This window comes from Gigantopelta aegis, chromosome 10, assembly GCF_016097555.1.
Source record: "Gigantopelta aegis isolate Gae_Host chromosome 10, Gae_host_genome, whole genome shotgun sequence".
Classification (NCBI taxonomy): domain Eukaryota; kingdom Metazoa; phylum Mollusca; class Gastropoda; order Neomphalida; family Peltospiridae; genus Gigantopelta; species Gigantopelta aegis.
In genome coordinates, this window is record NC_054708.1 from 81,089,837 (window position 1) to 81,111,838 (window position 22,002).

Consider the following 22,002-nt stretch of genomic DNA (forward strand, 5'->3'; position numbering starts at 1 on the left):
CCAAGCACCATCTCCAGACTGTGGGACCGTTACCAGCAACATGGATCAACACGTGACCTCCCTAGATCCGGTCGACCACGGGTCACTACCCCCGGGCAGGACCGCTACATCCGGGTACGCCACCTTCGGGAACGATTGACTACTGCCACCTCCACAGCCGCAGCAATACCAGGTTTGCGCAGGATATCCGACCAGACCGTACGGAACCGCCTACGTGAGGTAGGAATTCGTGCCAGACGTCCAGTTCGAGGTGTCATCTTAACACCACAACACCGTCGACTCCGACTGCAGTGGTGCCAGATTCATCGACAATGGCCTCAACTGCGATGGAGACAGGTGACGAGTCCCGATTTCTGCTCCGACGTCATGATGGAAGATGTCGCGTGTATAGGCGTCGTGGTGAACGTTATGCGGCAAACTGCGTGCAGGAAGTGGACAGATTCGGCGGGGGTAGTGTCATGGTGTGGGCAGCCATCTCACACACTGGCAGAACTGACCTGGTCCACGTGCAGGGCAACCTGAATGCACAGGGCTACATTGACCAGATCCTCCGGCCACACATCGTTCCAGTTATGGCCAACGCCAACGCAGTGTTCCAACATGACAACGCCAGGCCTCACACAGCACGTCTCACAACGGCTTTCCTACAGAACAACAACATTAATGTCCTTCCTTGGCCATCGATATCACCGGATTTGAACCCAATTGAGCATCTATGGGACGAGTTGGACCGACGCCTCCGACAGCGACAACCACAGTCCCAGACCCTGCCCGAGCTGGCAGCAGCCTTGCAGGCCGAGTGGGCCACCATCCCCCGGGACGTCATCCGTACTCTGGTTGCTTCAATGGGCAGGCGGTGCCAGGCAGTTGTCAACACACGCGGAGGCCACACCCGGTATTGACTCCTGATGACCTTGACCTTGGTGGTGTGTCCTATCACTTACTCACAATGGACTAGAGTGAATTGTGAACAATCCTGCAACATTTGGTAATTATCGGACTCACCATTCAATAATTAAATCAATTCTCCAAATGTTACGACAATGTGGTTTTGCGTTTCTTCTTTTGAAGAGTATATGATTATTTAATGCAATACACACAGCAACAGGTCTTCAGAAACAACACTAACAAAATGGTATCACATTAGATATAGTTTTCCCCAATTTTTTTAATTTTTTTTTAGCATCATTGTGATCACAGCATGAGGCATAATAAAGACAAGTTACCACTCCTCAGTTCTGTTAGGTTTTTGGTGAGTTCAGTGCTAGTGGATTACCTAGGCACTTTTTGTGAACTTCCTATGTGCTGTTTGATATACAGATACAAATTCAACATGGGCTTATCAAAATAATCGTGTCCATATCTGGATGGTGTATCAGTATGCTTATCCAGACATGAGCACATGGCTTTAGGCATTTAGTAGTCGTGGATTAAATAATGTGCTGCGGTGTCCTCAAATACTCCTATTGCTTAGTACTTTTTAAAAAGCTAAACATACATGTACTATAACAAAGCATGGAATCGGATCTTTATTAAATACTTTATGAATTCCATTAAAGTGCTGTGCCAGATGTATGATGTATTGAGCTATATCAATCAAGATATTATTTAATATGATTAGAAAATTAAAAATGAAAATGTAAAAAAATTATATACCGGTATATTTTCCATTTAAAAATATTCCCCTGAAAAACAGAACCAGCTGAATTCGTTTCGGGAATTTCCGTAAAATTTGATCTGTGACGTCATGAAGGGAACTCCTTTCGATAGTCAGCGTCATTGTTCATTGCTTCTTTTGTGTTTATTATGGTTAAACGGCGTGTTGTTGGCGGCTGTAGCAATACAAAAGCCGATAAATTTAGTCTTCACGCATTTCCTAGTAATGTTGCTGTGAGAAAGCTGTGTGTGAATTTGATTAAAAAACATGGAAATACTGGACAGGAAGAAAATGCCGGAGACCGTTGCGACAGCAGACACTTTAGTTTCGATTCGTCCGAACTGGTTTGTCGGCTTAAGTGAGATATGGGAATACCATGTGTTATGGCTTTTAAAAAAAGATGCCGTACCAACAATTTTTCTACGACACGAAACAAATGACAACTCCGGTCAGTTTGTTTTCTCATGCACGGTTCGTGCAATCATCGAGATCCGATTTGTTGTCGTTTGCATCTCGTTCATTTGTGAGATTTTTCTTACAGTTCGAGAACATTAAAACAATAAAGTACAGACAAGTAAGTATCTATAGCCTAGTCCGTCCCATCCTACAAAAATGTAGGGGTTTTTTGTAAAAAAAAAAAGCAAAAAAAAAGAAGCTAATTTTATATGCATCTTAGAAAACAATCGGCTCAGAAATAAATGACTTGTAAATTCCATAGTATGAAAAAAGGCGTTCCCTGTAAAACAGACTGTAAATACATTAAATTAATTTTACTATACCTCCCACAGAGAAAACCTTTTTTCATACTATGGAATGTGCTATAAGTTATTTATTTCTGAGCAGTCTGTTTTCACAACTGCACACAAAAAATAGTATTGTTTTGTTATTTCCAAAACACTTATACTTTTTTATTTTTTACGTCAAACTAAAATGAAATTATTCATACAAAAAAACATCTTCATAGAGGGATGGGACGGACTAAAAGTCGTTTTTGTTTATTTCTTAAAATTAGAATTCAAGAGTTATTTATCGTCTTTTCTACTACATCACAAGTATTAGAACATACAGTGTAGCAAAATAATTCGCACGAAAAGCTAAAGAACAAAACAAGAATAAAAGTTGTAAATTAGTGGTACGCTGTCTCCACAACCATTTTCATCGTCATCTGTCAGGCCGGTGGTTCGTCGGAAGATGTTCCAGGTTCAAACTGATAAGGCATCATCGAAAGAAGAATCGCATGATCAAGCTTGGCAGTCGCTGTCGGTCCCACTTTCGCTTGCGCTGCAAGTCATCTCGTGGTAGGTTTCTGTGAAGCGCATTCCCTTCGTGACGTCACGGCTATTTACAGGCAAATGTTTTTACCGAGAATTTTACTCGGTCGTTTCCGGCAGTGTTCTACAGGAGTGATGTTTTAATACTTTTATGAGGCATTTTCGTAATTATTGATTTATATATCGGTGTAAAATATTATTGCAATGAATTAAGAAAGCATTTAATTGTGGAATTTGAAATTTTAGTGTATGGTCTGGCACAGCACTTTAAAGGAGAAATATAAAATAAAATAAAACATACTGCAAACATCTCCAGACAAGAAGACGAAGCAAACTGAAAAGTATCCATTTGTCTTGTTTGTTATCCATGAACAGTACTATTTATTAGTCCCCTACCAGAGGGGACTATAGGTTCATCTCTGTCCTGTCTGTCCGTCTATCTGTCCCACTTATAGTTTTCCGGATGATTTTTTTCACAATGCCTTGAGATATCGAGCTGAAATTTTTTGTATTCCTTTATCAATTCGTGTACTGTTACCGATCAAGTATAACTTTCAAGCGATTTACCCTCTTTTTTTTTTACAGAGTCAAAATTCATGGAGATACTGGGCCCAGTAGGGTACATGTATTGCTTTAGCAGTTACTGTACTCTCAGACTTCTTGTGACTTTTAATCCTATATTAATTTAATCTTATTGTTGGTCAGCAAAATGTTAAAGAATTAATTACAGAGACACCTGAGTTGTAGTTTCAAAGTATTGCTGATGACCACATTTCACCTCATTGTACAGCTTTCGAGGATGGATACAGGAATTTGAAGAGTGGTGAAAAATGGTCATGCTGTGAATTTCACCAGGAATATACATGTATATAGTCTGTCAAAAAAGGGGACTCCTGAATCTGCAAGTGTTTTTTTTTTATCATGCACATTAATGACATGTCTATTTTATGTTCCACCTGAATCTGACTGGCTTGAACAGACATCTAGTGAAGACACCCTACTGACTGTTGGAGGAATAACAGAAAAAAACACATTTAAATATTATGTTGGAAGTTTGCACGCAGTTGAAGCCAAATAAATTTTGTTCAGTTAGTTATGTAATGGAGAATGTACAAGGGGGTGTAGATTTGTGTAAAATAATTCACGAGTTAATTATTTTTCATGAATGTACACTTCCGAATGCATTCTCCAACTTAATTCATTGAAACAAAATACGTGATTGCTAAATTAACTTCTATTTTATCTTTTCTAATGAAAATTTTGATTGAAATGGCAAAGAATATTTACAAAACTAATAACCCAAAACGATGGGATCCTTTCAGACCTAACCTGTACTATTCGGTCAGTAAATCTTTTCGGACCTAACAACATCCTTGAGGCTGGCAACCTGTACTATTCGGTCAGGATCCTTTCAGACCTAACCTAAAGCTTGACCTAACCTGCACACGCTTTCAACCTATACGCAAAAATCTTATCTGATTTCCGATTTAGTTTCTGACCATCTTCACTGTGTTCCACCAGAATATATTACAATCACTAGTATATGGTTTATAAGACTTAAATTACATATTTATTTGATGATGCAGATGTTTGGCCTCATGGGCTAAATCGTTGTACTTGTTTACAACAAATAGGTTCTATCGGTAATGAGTTCGAATCCCTGACCTGAATGTATAAAAAGTTCAAATTGCCTTGTTTCACAGGTGTTGATTCTTGAAAAATAATCTACATCTAGAACAATAGTGTGACGTCACAGGTATGGATTAAAAAATGACTGAACAGAAATTTATACTAGAAAAATAAAATATGGCATATTAAAATATGTTATGTTAAATATCAGTATATTAATTGTAGATCAGTGGTTAAGAACAAAATATTTTGCTTTGAATATTAAAACATTATGGGCTATTCTTTACTGTATTATTACATGGAAGGGGTGAAAGCTAGAGTTTGTCTTGCCTTGATGAAATTATAGGTTGTTCCTTTCCGGTAGTGCCGACAGTGGAAACTTTTGCCCTTAGCTCCAATGTTACGTTTTCACATTTACCTCCCATTTCGCACAAATTATCAGCCCTAGACTAGTGAATGAATGTTCACCGGGGAAGAAAATGTAATTATTATTGTTGTTTTTTTAATTTTAAAATGTAATTTATTTACTATTACTTAAGACTAGCTTGAAGCTGGACGTTATGTCACAAAATATATATTTTTGTCTTTGAATAAAGCTATGGTTAGCATAACATTTATTTCCATGCAGTTTTTGTTTTTTAATATCCACCACTTACAAACCATGTATATAAATAAAATTGACCCAACAGACATTAAATAACAGTGAGGTTTTTTCTTATGCTTGACACACACCTACCGATTAATGCCGGCTCGACAGTTGAGGTGCACATTTACAAACTACTGTCAACTCAACAGTCGAGTCAGCGTTAATCGGTATGTGTGTGCCAAGCATTATAGCGTCTCATTTTCCATAGGTAGACAATTACTAGCTGTTCACAAAACAGTGCTGGAGTGACATTAGCCAGATATTCCTTTTTTATTATTTCACCAATATTCCTTCAACTGCGTGGCCCCATTGTCCGACGCCATAAAATGTGTTGAGTGCATCGTTAAATAAAACATTTCCTTCCTTCCTTCAATTGCAGGTGCTGTGGTTGCAGGATTAGTTGCCATGGTAACAGCCCTGTTGTATGTGTACGTCTCTGCCAGCTGATGAAAAGACTACAAGTAGAAACTCTTGACATAATGTTTCAAAATTGTTTTGCTTCAATACTGCATTTACAAATTAACATAATTTATTCTGATACTTTGCGTTGTTGTTTGTTACCAAGATGGCATGACTGAAAGTGCACACTGTACCATATTTAACTTTTATTAGTTCTGTGTTCTATCATGGTATGGTGCTGGGATGTGTCTGGGTGGTAGACAGCTTGTCTGAGGTGCAAAGGATACTGTAAAGTGGATCTGGATTGCAACATTGTTTTTTTTAATTCATCTTGGCACATGTCAGCGACATGTAAATATTTTTGAACAACCATTGGTACCTACAATGCATATTTGAAATGAAAATAATGCATATATTTTTACGACGAGGTTATGCATGAATGATGCAATATTTATAAGCAGGCCTTTTTCTCCTGGTTTACAGGTGATCGCCTTGTAAAACCTTGGGCAGGATTTACCTCGGGTGGTATTTCGCACACCTGAGGTGCTTGTGCTGTAGGATCAAACAACCACAGTGCACCCATTCTCCGATTGGCTTTCTTTTTATTCCAGCCAGTTCACCACGACTGGTGTATCAAAGACCATGGTTTTTGCTATCCTCTCAACTGTTTTATACACTAAATATAGGTGTTGTTAAACATTCTTTTCTTTCTTTCCTGGTTTTTTATTAGTTCATCCTTCCTGAGTTCTAAGTATGGCCTGTAGTTTTTTACTGAATATTTAGGACGATATACTAGGACTAATGAATTGAGAAAAACATTGTCTTTTGATTACAGCATACCACTTCAGAAACCACACACCAAAATGCAGAAACAAAAACGACACCAGACAAAAAATAGATTGCATAACTGTAACTAAAATGTTGAGTGGGCGGGATGTGGCCCAATGTTAAATTGTTCACCTGATGGACTTGGTCTGGGATCAAACATTTCTTTCTTTTTTGTTAAATAAAACCTTTCAATTTGAAATATCAAATTCCACCATTTTAAGAATGTGTTTCATTTTCAGGCTATGACCACTGAACTAGTTTCAAACAAATCACTAGAAGACATTGTGTTGTTTGTATATATCAAAGACTCCTAAAATAGTAGTCGAGGCATCATCAGCAACTTTCTCTTTAACGTTGCCATGTCCACTTGATACCTAATAACCATGGGTTAAAATCCCCCAAAATACAGATTTCTTCTCTAAAAAAATGTCAGTCACTGTACAGACACTGAATACATGTGTATGAGCTGATCTAACACATTGAATATACTAAGGTGTTGTTCAGTGAGAAAATGTCAGTCAGTCACTGTACAGACAATGAATACATGTGTATGAGCTGATCTAACAAATTGAATATACTAAGGTGTTGTTCAGTGAGAAAATGTCACAGTCACTGTACAGACACTGAATACATGTGTATGAGCTGATCTAACACATTGAATATACTAAGGTGTTGTTCAGTGAGAAAATGTCACAGTCACTGTACAGACACTGAATACATGTGTATGAGCTGATCTAACACATTGAATATACTAAGGTGTTGTTCAGTGAGAAAATGTCACAGTCACTGTACAGACAATGAATACATGTGTATGAGCTGATCTAACACATTGAATATACTAAGGTGTTGTTCAGTGAGAAAATGTCCGTCACTGTACAGACACTGAATACATGTGTATGAGCTGATCTAACACATTGAATATACTAAGGTGTTGTTCAGTGAGAAAATGTCCGTCACTGTACAGACACTGAATACATGTGTATGAGCTGATCTAACAAATTGAATATACTAAGGTGTTGTTCAGTGAGAAAATGTCCGTCACTGTGAAAATGTCCGTCACTGTACAGACACTTTATACATGTGTATGAGCTGATCTAACACATTGAATATACTAAGGTGTTGTTCAGTGAGAAAATGTTCTTGTTATCTTTAAATATATTTAGGGTGGGACATAGCTCAGTGGTAAAATGATCGCCCTGGTGTGTTGTCAGTCTAGGATCGATCCCTGTCGGTGACCCATTGTGCTATTCAGTCTGTGGGATAGTGCATACAAAAGATCGCTTGCTACTAATGAAAAAATGTATTCAGTATTCTCAGACCATATATAAAAATGTTTGACATCTAATAGTGGTAAAGCACGATCGGTTAGGGATCAATCCTCGTCGGTGGGCTCACTGGGCTGTTTCTCGTTCCAGGCAATGCACCATGGTATATCAAAGGCTGTGGTATATGCTGTCCTGTCTGTGGGATAGTGCATATAAAAGATCCATTACTACTATACTAGGCCTAATGTAAACTTTTTGTGGGTTTCCTCTCTAAGACTAATTGTCAAAATTACCAAATGTTTGACATCCAATAGCCGATGATTAACAAATCAATGTGTTCTATAGCTGATGTTACTAAATCAATGTGCTTTAGTGCTGTCAATTTTAACTTTAAATAATTTGATGCAGGAAATCATGTGTGAGGGTTGTAGGATTCACCACCCTTGTGGTGGGGAGGGGGATGCCCTAGGATAGATATATCAAAAGCCATGGTATGTACAGACTGGTTTATGGGAGGTGCACACAAAAGATCCCATGCTGCATTTCGGCAGGACTAACATTGTGGCAGATGAACCAAATGTTAGGAAACAGCTGTAGTTTTAAATGTGCTGAGGTGTTGTTAAACAATTATTCCTTTCCTTTGAATATTATTTATAAATAGTGAACGCAGCTTCTCTGCATGTGGTACAAGTGATTTCATGTTGAGAAATAAACAAAAAACAAAAACATTGTTCTATTATTTTTATTTTTATTAAAGGACAAAAACCAGATAATAAATTAAAATTGAAATTGTATCCGGTCATATTTATTTTGTACTCAAGACGAAATGCTATAAGTACATCAGGAAAATATTAATCACACCTTACCCAATAACATTTTAACAAAAAACAGCCATAATTTATGTACATTACACCAGTTGGTTAAATAACAAAACGTGGAGGGTCATGGCAGTGGTAAAGCACTTGTCTGATGCACAGTCAGTCTGTGATTGATCCCCGTTGATGGACACATTATATCTCGTTCCAGCCAGTTCACCACGACTAGTATATCAATGGCTCTTTGTGGGATGGTGCATTTAAAAGATCCAAAGTTACTTCTAATGGAAAACTAGCAGGTTTGCTCTCTCAGACTGTCAAAATTACCAAATGTTTGGCATCCAAAGCCGATGTTTAGTAAATCAATGTGCTCTAGTGGTGTTGTTAAACAAAATAAATTTAACAACAACCCAGTTTGCTATTTTGTATTGCTGATAGATATAGGAGTTTCAGTTTTAAACAATATAAAGGCACCAACTCCATCTCAGTGTAAATGTTTTCAGTTTTAAACAATATAAAGGCACCAACTCCATCTCAGTGTAAAGGTTTTCAGTTTTAAACAATATAAAGGCACCAACTCCATTTCATTTATTACTCCAACAGCATTTTATTTCAATTTATTTCAACTTATTTTTGTGCTTATATCCAATTAAGGTTTAAGCACGTTGTCCGGGGCACATACCTCAGCTATCTGGGCTGTCTGTCCAGGACAGAGGGTTAGTTGTTAATTGTCGGTGATTACTGAGAGAGAAGGAAGTGTAATGACCTTACACCTACCCACTGGGTCGTTAAAACTCTCTGTTGGTGGCAGCCGGTACTGGGCTGTGAACCCTGTACCTACCAGCCTTATTTCCGATGGCTTAACCATGATGCCACCAAGGCCGGTCCTTTTTAGTTACATTACATGCTACTTACAATTTCATGCTTAAAGTACCAACTTCAGCAACTTCCAGTGTGTTTATGCTAATTCAGGTGTTGCATGCAAATAGTAGCTCCAAATGCATTTGTGAGAAACGTGAAATAGTCCAGTCAGACCGGCCTCAGTGGCGTCGTGGCAGGCCATTGGTCTACAGGCTGGTAGGTACTGGGTTCGGATCCCAGTCGAGGCATGGGATTTTTAATCCAGATACCGACTCCAAACCCTGAGAGTGCTCCGCAAGGCTCAATGGGTAGGTGTAAACCACTTGCACCGACCAGTGATCCATAACTGGTTCAACAAAGGCCATGGTTTGTGCTATCCTGCCTGTGGGAAGCGCAAATAAAAGATCCCTTGCTGCCTGTCGTAAAAAGAGTAGCCTATGTGGCGACAGCGGGTTTCCTCTAAAAACAGTGTCAGAATGACCATATGTTTGACGTCCAATAGCCGATAATAAGATAAAAAATCAATGTGCTCTAGCGGCGTCGTTAAATAAAACAAACTTTACTTTACTTTAGTCCAGTCAATTTATGCAAAAACGTTGGTCAACCCACCACAAACTGAATTTATTTCTTCACCATTCATCTCACAAAGGCCAACAAAACACATAAAATAAAATTAAAATTGAACTCTTAAATGAGATGAGTTCTGAAGAAATTAATTCTGTTGCAAGTTGTGGTTGGTTATTTTATTCATATACTGACAGGACTAAAAAGTGCACACCTCAGTGCTGGGATAGTAGGATCATTTTTTTGGTATAATGCAAACATTGGCAAGTTATTGATGGTGGTAAACTAAAACTATAATTATTGTTAATATAAATTATATTAAACCTTTCTCTCTAAATGGAGTTTTCTCTGTGATTTAAGCACACATAGGTCCATAAGCATACAGACATCAATTCTTAAAGACAATAGTTACATTTATGCCAAAATAAACGTTAAAAAACCCCTGAATTTAAGACAATCTAATTAATTAAAATTAGCTCCACTATTACAATGTTACATGCGGATCTAACAGCAGCCAGTTGTAGCTCATGTCCACCAATCAAAACCTTACTTGCAGAATCATGCCAGTGATTTAAAAATAATTTGAAAACATTCCGAATTATCCTGAGGGTATACGACATGTTTCGTGTGAATTACGAATGCCTTAAAACATGTTTTATTTTATAAAATAAATAATTTGTAATGTAAAACTGAAGACTGATTTAGTTTGGGGTTTTTTATAAATAAATAAATAATTTTCAATGTAAAATTGAAGACTGATAACCCATCCCGTACGTATTGGTATGGTTCGCTGTACTGCGGCCACTAAAATAGACTCGCCCGATATTGTTTAGAATTTGTATGCTCCCAAATAACGTTATAAAAGGCTAAGTGTGATTGGTCAATATTTAAATTATTATTACCGGCCTCGATGGCGTAGTGGTTAAGCCATCGGACTACAGGCTGGTAGGTACAGGTTCGCAGCCCGGTACCGGCTCCAACCCAGAGCGAGTTCTTAAGGGCTCAATGGGTAGGTGTAAGGCCACTACACCCTCTTCTCTCTCACTAACTACTAACCAACTAACAATTAACCTACTGTCCTGGACAGACAGCCCAGATAGCTGAGGTGTGTGCCCAGGACAGCGTGCTTGAACCTTAATTGGATATAAGCACGAAAATAAGTTGAAATGAATGAATAAATTATTATTTACAGACGAAATGTTACCTGGACATTGGAAACTACGCAGTGTTGTCAGCAATCTGATTAAAATTAGTTCTACTGGTCTAAATAAGGCATTCGTAATTCACATGAAACATGTCGTATACCCCAGGGCCGTACCCTCCGGGGGGGGGGGGGGGGGGGGGGGGGGGGGAGGGGGGCAGCTGAAGAATCTTGTCCTTTTTTTTTTTTTTTTATATATATCTCCAGTAATAGCATAGAAATGTTTAATCTTTATAGTATGTTAAAAATTATTTATAAAATTTAGTGCCCCCCCCCCCCCCCCCCCATGGATTTTGGTCAGGGTACGGCCCTGGTATACCCTCAGGATAATTCGGAATATTTTCAAATTATTTTTAAATCACTGGCATGATTCTGCAAGTAAGGTTTTGATTGGTGGACATGAGCTCCAACTGGCTGCAGTTAGATCCACATGTAATAGTGGAGCTAATTTTAATTAGATTGAATTTAAGAATGTGGCATATATACACTGTAGTACATTTAAGCACCTTACATCATTAGACATCATTTGCATTTACATCAAAAACTATATAAAATGTTACAATTTGAAACACCTGACATTAGCTCAAGAAATAAGCACCTTTTCTGGAAAAAACCAACACATTTGCTCCAGTTCTGTGATAATAAATGCATCAATGCAATACATATTAAAGTAAACGAGCAGTCCTATAATTGCCTATTGCAAACTACCAGTATTAAAACACTAACCCACAGATTCCTTTACATCACTGAAAATGACACTCCACTGCTAGCATCACTACAGCTGGGCGGTATTCAAATTTCAGTTTCTGTATCGGTATCAGTATTTTGGGGGTGATTTGTAATTATGTAAATTTATTTTAAAGAAAAATTATGTTTATAGGCCTATAGGCATTTGCCTTGGCAAATAAATGAATTGAAAAGTAAAAACCTCTGTTTCGGTTCCGTATTTAGTATTGATACAATACTGATGCCGATACCAACATCGAGCAGTATTTTCGGTATAAATGCATGCCCAAGTTAAGTCTCACCTGCTAATTTCATCTAAATAAAATTAAATTTCATACACAAGGCCCTTATAGCCCTCTTCTTTTCAGCTATTTTGCATTCGTCAGATATATTGTTAGTGCTTTAATAAATGGTGGATAACATTTTTCAATACCAAAATTTCTGTATTTTGAGGGGGCAGGACATAGCCCAGTGGTACAGTGCTCATCTGATGTGCGATTAATCTAGGATTGATCCACATCGGTGGCCCATTGGGCTATTTCTTGTTCCAGCCAGAGCTCCACAACTGGTGTAACAAAGGCCGTGGTATGTGCCATCTTGTCTGTGGGATGATGCATATAAAAGATCCTTTGCTGCTAATCAGAAAGAGTAGCCCATGAAGTGGCGACAGCAGGTTTCTTCTCAATATCTGTGTGGTTCTTAATCATACGTCTGACGCCATGTAACCATACATAAAATGTGTCGAGTGTGTCGATAAATAAAACACTTCCTTCCTTTCTTCCCATATTTTGAAATTTGCTCAGTACGTGATATCGATACTGAACGGTATATACAGTATACTGCCTAGCTCTAAGTATCACCCCAAATTTTCTAAAACAAACCTAGTGAATTTGTGATTTTCATTAGCCCAACCTAAACCACTAATCCAAATTTCTAATGATATAGATTTTAAAAAGAAAATCATAAGCATAAAATTGTAAATACAATTTAATTTAAACCTTTTACTGGTTAACACAAAACACAGATCTGATAACCTAAAGGTTACCACACATTTATTTTCCATTATTACTATAAAATACCCCCAAAGATACACTAAAACTTTGTTATTCATTCTTACCACTGCCCGATGCCATATAACCGTGAATAAAATGTGTTGAGTGCGTCGTTAAATAAAAGATTTCCTTCTTACCATTGTTCTCATTGCACCGATACTGTATGTATATCTAAATAACACTCAGCTGATCAAAATATAGGTGCTGTAGTTTTAGTTTAATATGATTTTGTGAAGAACGAAGGACTGTTCTCAACTTTATAGATATGTGGTAACCTGGTATACCCTTAAATCTTGACTTATTTTGATGCCTACAATATTACTATTTATAAAAGCACAGATGACTGGTTTTCAACCAATTAGAATAAAGATATGTTCTTATTATCTCCGATACTTGCATAGTGAATTGTGACACAATACTCAACAAAATGTACACTGCTGGAAGGAATGAAAAGCACTTGAGCACTGATGTCATGTAATGAATATCACAATGGTAGCCATGATGAATCAGGAATGTAAGGCACTGAATGCTTTTTGTATTGTTTGAGATAGCAGAACGTCATCTTTCAAAACATGCTTAATTTGATCCAGCCTCATTTCCAGTATCATTCCTGCAATTAAAATTAATATACATGTATTACCAACTGAATAAATTATTATCACTCAAACTGACATGTACACACACACACACTAACTTTCACTCACACACACACACACACACACACACACACACACACACTAACTCTTTCTCTCTTGTTCTCTCTCTCTCTCTCTCTCTCTCTCTCTCTCTCTCTCTCTCTCTCTCTTTCTCACTCAATCAATCACTCAGTTTTACACAAAAACATGTATAGTACTCACACCTGCAGAAACACCAGAACCAGTGTTTTTGTAGTAGATATTAATCGGAACCTGAGATTTCTAGATTTGATTTAGATTTACAATGTAATGCTGACCTCCAGAAACAGTAATTTGTAGCAGATTGTTACAAAATGTACTGGAATCTGTTGAAAAATCTCTAGATTACAAAATGTACCAGTTATTTATGGGGTCTTTGTTAGATTACAAAATGCACCAGTTATTTATGGGGTCTTTGTTAGATTACAAAATGTACCAGTTATTTATGGGGTCTTTGTTAGATTACAAAATGTACTGATTTGTGGGATCTTTATTAGATTACAAAATGTACCATTATCTGAGGTATCTTCTTTAGAATAAAACATGTACCTGTTATTTGTGGAGCATCATCTAGATGTACCGAGACAACCTTCTCAAAAATGACCTCTCCCAGCTCCTCCATTTCAGCATTGCATGTAGGTGTACCATTGGAATATTTGACCATCAGTTCTCCAGCAGACTTGTTGAGCGACTCAAGAAATGCTGACTTGGCTTTCTCTATAGCCTGAACAAGACGATCAGGGGAGTTAATGAGGTCAGAGATCACCGATGAATTCAGTTCTAATAACATGCCTGGAAAAAACAAATCATAACATAGACTTTGAGGTGGATTGGTTTTTAATGCATCATGCAATACACATTATTGTCTTCGTTTCTAATATTGAAAACATTGTTTTTAAAAAATTTGCATTTGATGGTATATGTACATTACCTATAGTAAACAATTCCACGATACAGTTACAAACCCAAAAGTACTTTTCTCATAATATGCATGTATTATTCTGTTGATTTTAATATTTATCATTACAAAGTTAAAGTAGTTTGTTTTGTTTAATGACACCACTAGAGCACATTGATTTATCAATCACTAGCTATTGGATGTTAAACATTTGGTAATTTTGACATATAGTCAAGGGAGGAGACCCGCTACATTTTTCCATCAGTAGCAAGAGATCTTATACATGCCATCCCACAGACAGGATAACACATACTACAGCCTTTTATATACCAGTCATGATGCACTGGCTGGAACAAGAAATAGCCCAATGGGCCCACCAACGGGGATCGATCGCAGACAAATGGCACATCAGGCAAGCATTTACCACTGAGCTACATCACGCCCTCTTATCATTACCAAGGTCAAACTCATTGAAATGATTTGCTGTGAAAAACATGAAGGGGTTCATGAATGAAATAACAGCAGTGTTCTGGTTATCTTTTTAATGCTTTTAGATTGGGGGGGGGGGGGGGGGCCGGGGGAATTAAAAAAATATATATGTTTGATGAATGAATCTTTGCTTGTTTTGGGTTGTTGGGGTTTTTTTTTTTTGGGGGGGGGGGGGGTTTCAAATACAGACAAATTTCGTTATCTCGACCTCTGTAAACTCGAGTACCCAACATATCTCGAGGTCCAGTGCTGGTCCCGGCAATTTTCCTATGCAGTGTTACAAAATAAACACTGTTATCTCGAGCATGCTAATACCAATTACGAGGCTTATTTCGAGCATATTTTGGTGTCCCTAGGTCCACTTTCCTGTTTTTTTCTCGAAGTATATAAAACAATTACATGTAAAATGACTCCTTTTCTACTTATGCTTAGGGTATAAATTTCATGTCATTTCATTCTTCTTTCTTCCCTAAATTCCACCACTTAATTATAAATGAATCAATACACATAACAATATTAAACAGTAAAATATGCCAGCAGATGAACCACTTGTTGAAGGTTCCAGTCCTTGTGAGGGGATTGTTGAATCTAGCATTAAAAAAATACAAATTAAAAAACCAGACAGTGTAGACAAGTCAGACAACGACATCCCATTAAGCAGACTGTGTAAACCAATTGCCACTTACGACAGCCTGGACGACCATTTGAACACATGTGAGTGCACCGTTGAGCAGAATATAAAATCAAAGTCAGAAATAGCAACAATTCTCTATTCAATCAAACACGCTATCTACCTGGATAAAAAATGCTGACAAAATTAAAGAAGCATATCTGCATTGTGCTCGATGCTTTAGGCATGATCAATCAGGCATGGGGAAATGTAACACTGAAAACAATTAAGAACTGTTTCCAACACGCATAGTTTGGTACAACTGATGACCAGCCAGAACCAGGCAGTGTAGACAACTCAGACAACGACATCCCATTAAGCAGACTGTGTAAACCAATTGCCACTTACGACCATTTGAACACATGTGAGACCGCCACCGATGATGACAACATTATTGACACATTAATCTGTGCAAGAACCATAACACCTGATGATGGCAACAATGATTTTACTGATAATAATGACACCATTGCCCAACTGAAACGACCTACTACAGTGGAGACTTTATATGCTCTTGATGTTGTGAGAAACTGGATCGAAACAACAAAAACTGACCACCTACTAGCAGGTTTAGCCCAAATCACAAGTCATGTTATGACAGAAGACTTTAAAGCCACAGTTGCAAAGCAATCAAAGGCCTCATCGAGAAGCGCTTGGTTTGTATTAGTGTTCGCTTGTATGTTGGCACATTTTGGTATACTAGATAACTATGTCAGCATTAAGAAATTCACACACATAAAAAAGGATTATTTTAAAATACAAAAAGGACTATACTGTTTAGTGTTGTTAAGTTTGCAAACATAAATTTATGTTTCGGATAATTTTCATGAGAAAACCGTTATGTTTATCTCCAGCTACCGATATCTCAAACATGTTGGTCCGGTCCCTTCAACATCGAGATAACGACATTTGATTGTAGTTCACATTTTGAGGTACGTAGATGGTAATGATACCCCCAGCCCCAAATTTTATTCCACACCCAAGAGTCAAACATGTATGTTTCTGTTTACAAATTAAAAAGTAACCTACTTTGGATAGTGTTCTAAGGCATTTGTGCTTCATTGGAATAGCTGGACATTATGTTTAACTAACGTTTGATTTAAAAACAGCATACCTGTGATTTGTGCACAAAGACCTGGTTCAATGTCTGCTACTCTTTCAAAAAGTTCCTCACCAAGATCAGAATCAACCATCTCCATATCTGTTCATCCCTGACAACAACAAAAAGTTTGCTTTGTTTAACGACACCACTAGAGCACATCCATTTATAATCGTAGGTTATTGGATGATCAAAAATTTGGTAAGTTTTCACTTGTAGTCACAGAAGAAACACGCAATATTTTTCCATTAGCATCAAGGGATCTTTTATATGCACTTTCCCATGGCATCAACAGCTTACTTGTTGAAGACAGAGTAAACCATATATACACATGTAGGACCACAGGTATCTTAGCTTAAGTGTCCTCTAGTCTTCCCCTGTTCATATGTTGACACTGAAGCTAAGGTGCCCCAAACAACACAGAGGGTTCTATGGTACTCTTTATTATATAACAATATCAGTGTTGGATTCTTCTGGAAAAACACAGTCTTGAATAGTGATCGTTACCATGGTTTCATGCAAAACATTTAGTGTATCTTCTGTTCTACTGGAGACGCACGGCAGGGCTCACTGGGTTGGTGGCTCACTGGGATACCTTATGACACTTAAAAAAAAACATTTGTTGTTTGGGGGGGGGAGCAGGACATAGCCCAGTGGTAAAGCGCTTGCTCAATGCGCAGTCGGTCTGGGATCGATCCCCATCAGTGGGCCCATTGGGCTATTTATCGTTCCAGCCAGTGCACCACGACTGGTATATCAAACGCTGTGGTATGTACTACCCTGTCTGTGGGATGGTGCATTTAAAAGAAAGAAAAAAGAAAGAAATGTTTTATTTAACGATGCACTCAACACATTTTATTTATGGTTATATGGCGTCAGACATATGGTTAAGGACCACACAGATTCTACGAGGAAACCCGCTGTCGCCACTACATGGGCTACTCTTCCGATTAGCAGCAAGGGATCTTTTATTTGTGCTTCCCACAGGCAGGATAGCACAAACCATGGCCTTTGTTGAACCAGTTATGGATCACTGGTCGGTGCAAGTGGTTCACACCTACCCACTGAGCCTTGCGGAGCACTCACTCAGGGTTTGGAGTCGGTATCTGGATTAAAAATCCCATGCCTCGACTGGGATCCGAACCCAGTACCTACCAGCCTGTAGACCGATGGCCTGCCACGACGCCACCGAGGCTGGTACCATTTAAAAGATCCCTTGCTGCTAATCAAACAGAGTAGTGACAACAGCGGTTTTCCTCTCTCAATCTGTGTGGTCCTTAATCATACGTCTGACGCCATATAACCATAAATAAAATGTGTTGAGTGCGTCATTAAATAAAACTTTTATTTTTTTCTTACATTTTTTAAACCACAATTGCACAATGAATACAGCAACCTCAGTGTTATTGTTTTGGTGTGCCTTAGCTTGTGTGTTCTCTAGCTCTCCCCTATTTATAAATATGTTCTCAATATATACTGTTCAAAAAACGTAGGGGAACCTGAAATATTAATGTTAATATCAACTATTAGACCAAACATATGTTTTGATCACAGACATCCTAGTAAAGAAAGTTCAGGTCTGTTTATCAACACACCGAAACACATTCCATAGTTTGCATGTGCATCACGCAGTTGCCCTGTGCATGTGCATGGGGTGTCATTTTTAATTTTGACAATTTCCAGGAAGGTCGATTAATCACTGTGGAACATTATTTCTGTCAATCTTTTTCATTCTGTTGATGATACAGTTGTTGTTTTGTTTTTAGTCACTTTTATTGTTTGAATTTGTAATTTACTGATAAAAAAATGTCAACTTTAAAATTTCACTTCTGACACCAATGGTCCTTCAAGATCTTTGGTGGTCATAAAATCTACTGTATTACTGAACTACCGGTTGTAATGTTTGCCCAATTAATTGACTATTATCATATAACCATTCCCCAGAATCCCCCCAGTTAATATACCTTACAATTTTTGCAATTGTAAATTCTTATTAGAGTTCCCCTACTTTTTTTGAAGAGTATATAAACAGGGGAGGGCTAGAGGACATTGGACACCAAGGGTCAAAACCGGAAGCAGCAAGTCAACTCGCCCCCAACCAACTCACCCCAGCTTTTGGTTATCTCGCCCCACATTGTTTAGTCAACCCGTATCATGACCATTTTATTAATTAATATACCAATATTTTAATCCATAATGTGCATTCAATATCGTTGAATATGCACTCCAGTTGGGAGTCCAAAAGCCTTGCCTGATCATTGCTTTTAGGAAATAAGGGACAAACTCACAAACGTCATTAAAATAGGTTTGACAGTTCATTGTAATACTAGTAGATTATTATCTGATATTAGGATCTCACCAATATGAAACGATTTAATAAGTGGTCGTAATAGCAGAGTTTCGCTGTAATATTAATAAATAAAATGACATGAAAGTTATAGACATCCAGTTTTAATTTTGTCAGAATTATTTATGCACAGTAAAGTTCGGGGCGAATTGTCCAAACGCTGGAGCGAATTGACCAAACACTGCAGCGAGTTGGTAGTAGGCCAGTTGATTTTGGGGCGAGCTGACCAGAAGCTTTCGAGACGTTTTGTCCCCGCTACACATTCGGCCCGACGTTTTGGCCCTAGACGTTTCGGCCCCATGACCCTAGTCATTTCGACTCTGTTTAATGTTTTTTTTATTAAATCAAATTATTCAGTCACTTGTGTTTTGTTATTAAATTTTATCTTAAGTATTGTAATTTCTTTCTCTCGTTCTCTTTCCTTCTTTCTTTCTTTCTCTCTTTTTGTTATTATTATTTTTAATTGAACATAATATCTGAGTGTTAAAGAATAAATAAGAGCCAACCAACCAACCAAAACTGTATTTGGGAAAACAAACGAACAGTGGGACAGCTACGAGGCAAAAGAAGTGAAAACCTCAGACATTTTATGACGTGTGGGGAATATGTATGCACCATCCATGTCTGAAACTGCCGACAGTGAGGATGACATTTAAATTCAACTGAATTATCACCATCCAAAAATGAACATATAATTATTAAACTGATTTTCTTGTTTGTGTAAATACAATTTAATAAATTGTTTTGCGTTTGTTCTACTTATATTTCCATAGAGACCCTTCCCATAATAGGGGCGCTTTGCATGTGGCTAGAATTGGAACCACTGATGTTTGACGTCAGTACGGGTTACATGTGTACAGAAATTAGGTACAATCACAAAGAATGTTTTCCCTGCAGAGCACTCACTCAGGGTTTGGAGTCGGTATCTGGATTAAAAATCCAGTCTGGAGAACGATGGCTTAACCACTGTGCCACCGAGGCCGGTAGGTAAATTGAAAGTAGCATCATTAAGACATTAATAATTTAATGTTATTTGACAAATTAATGTTACAAATTTGTATTTTATTTATATTATTACCGGTGTATGTGACCGTCTAAAGTTGTACTATACCAATTACAGCATTATCTGTATAGTATACATGAACACTAGATCGCCGTATATTGCATTAAGGGCCGAAACGTCAGGGGCTGAAACGGTTTGGAGCCAAACATGTACTGGGGTCGAAACGTCCTGACGCCGACTTGCCCGAGTACTCTGACTGTACTCTTAGTCAGAGTAGGCTACTCGTAACTCGCCGTACTCGGGCTTGACGCCGACCAGAATTGTCAAAACAGAATGAAACGATAGAATAAAATTTCAGCGAGGTGTTTGCGATTTTGTGGCTTAATTAACTAAACTTTGCTAATTATTTGCAAGAATACCAAACCAAAATTACTACTTGTACTTTAAATACCACTTAAAGGGGCTTTACATGTTTATTAAATTTTGCACAAAAGCGAAAGTGACATTCACATCTGACGCGCGTCCGGCAACTAACTGCTTCCTTTCAAAACTAATAATACATGGCACTAAACATTACCATAATGTACTCCCATTAAGAAATTGGCAGATTAAATCAAAATATGGAAACCATTGAAAACCGTTGCGGTAACTTGTCTCGGACAAGTATATAGTTTAAAGATATCTAAATAATTTTTGTATCAAAGTTTCTGCAGTACTCCGAAGACAGCGGAATCTACAACCAACCTGAAGCGTATATTCAAGAATAAATAAATAAATTGACATCATTTACCAATCAGATACCGAGCTATAAACTCGGTGGGTGCATTCGTGTGGAATAAATTTATCTGATTTGATCTTTATTGAAAAGACGAACATTTAAATCTTAAAAGTTGGAACTTGTAGTTTAGAAATTATTTATTTCCGGCGCATGAATATTTTAGTCCCTACTTCCTGTCCGAACTCTTTTTGCATTATATTTTGAGGTGTGCACATGGTGTTTCTTGATTTATCATTTTAAACACAATTACGTAATAAATTGAACGTGTTTACTTTGTTATGTTTGGATCTAAAGAAATACAGTTCTATCTAAATAAAAATGTTCATAATATTGGGTTACGATAGCCGGGTTTGTTTTTTTAGCATTTTTATTAACGTGGACTCGATAGTAAAATAATCATCATCATGGCTCAGAATAAAAAAAATGCGGACCGCGCACATGGCTGCTGGCATGCTCGATCAGCTGTTTTCATGTCATGGAAGATTGCGTTTCCACGCATTTTAATCGTCCTTTCCTCTAAATGTGTCAGGTGGCACATATTTTAAACTAGGGTTTCGAGAATTTCCGGGACCCCCTCAAGATGTCCTTTTTTTTTTTTTTTTTTTTTTTTTACAGTTCACTAATTCCCACCCCTGTCGTTATAACCCCTGCGATTGCCTATGACAACCGGCAGTACAGCGGTGTCTGAAATTCTCCACAGCACTTTTAAAAGTTTTATTGGAAAGACTTCCGAACATTCCAGCAACAAACATGCTAATACTATCACTAACCTGGCTTAATCCTAAACCTAAGCCTGAATGCTGGAACATTCAGAAGTCTTGCCAATATTTGTTTGAATTAGTTTAAGGTTAGGGTTAGCGATACTTGTATACAATACCTTTTAAAACAATGTGTTCTATAGGTGACCAGTCATAACGTCCCAACATCAAATCGTTCCCACATACGAAGGACCATAACGTCCCCGCGTACAAAGGACCATAACGTTTTAAATAATGCCCTGATGTGCTTTCTAGGATGTTAATTTGACTAAATTAAAAGTTCATATGTTACAGTACATTTCGTCCCCACATACGAAGGACCAACCATAATGTCCACGCTGTGTCATTATTTCTAAACGATACTAGGCATGT

General features: G+C 37.7%; 2 protein-coding genes across 5 annotated transcripts in view; one reads left to right on the top strand and one right to left on the bottom strand.

The window, feature by feature from the left end:
• The window catches only part of LOC121383934 (protein odr-4 homolog), a 29,600-nt gene extending 23,859 nt beyond the window's left edge, over positions 1 to 5,741 (top strand). The window contains exons 11-12 of the mRNA XM_041514037.1: positions 3,885 to 3,977; positions 5,583 to 5,741. Coding sequence (XP_041369971.1) covers positions 3,885 to 3,977; positions 5,583 to 5,650 — 161 coding nt within the window. The 3' untranslated portion in view covers positions 5,651 to 5,741. The remainder of the gene's footprint in view (positions 1 to 3,884; positions 3,978 to 5,582) is intronic.
• A 7,095-nt stretch (positions 5,742 to 12,836) lies between these two features.
• Positions 12,837 to 21,015, bottom strand: LOC121383377 (polyadenylate-binding protein 1-like). Of its 4 annotated transcripts, none has more exons than XM_041513371.1 (4): positions 20,885 to 21,015; positions 16,760 to 16,856; positions 14,138 to 14,380; positions 12,837 to 13,524 (listed from the first exon to the last, which is right to left on the bottom strand). In XM_041513371.1, exons 2-4 carry the CDS (start codon positions 16,842 to 16,844, stop codon positions 13,421 to 13,423), a joined length of 432 nt encoding a protein of 143 aa, XP_041369305.1. In that variant the 5' UTR covers positions 16,845 to 16,856; positions 20,885 to 21,015; the 3' UTR covers positions 12,837 to 13,420. The 4 variants fall into 4 exon arrangements, with proteins under 4 accessions (XP_041369305.1, XP_041369304.1, XP_041369306.1 ...); XM_041513370.1 differs by lacking the exon at positions 20,885 to 21,015 and adding an exon at positions 20,528 to 20,611; XM_041513372.1 differs by lacking the exon at positions 20,885 to 21,015 and adding an exon at positions 20,170 to 20,472.
• Between the last annotated feature and the right edge of the window lie 987 nt (positions 21,016 to 22,002).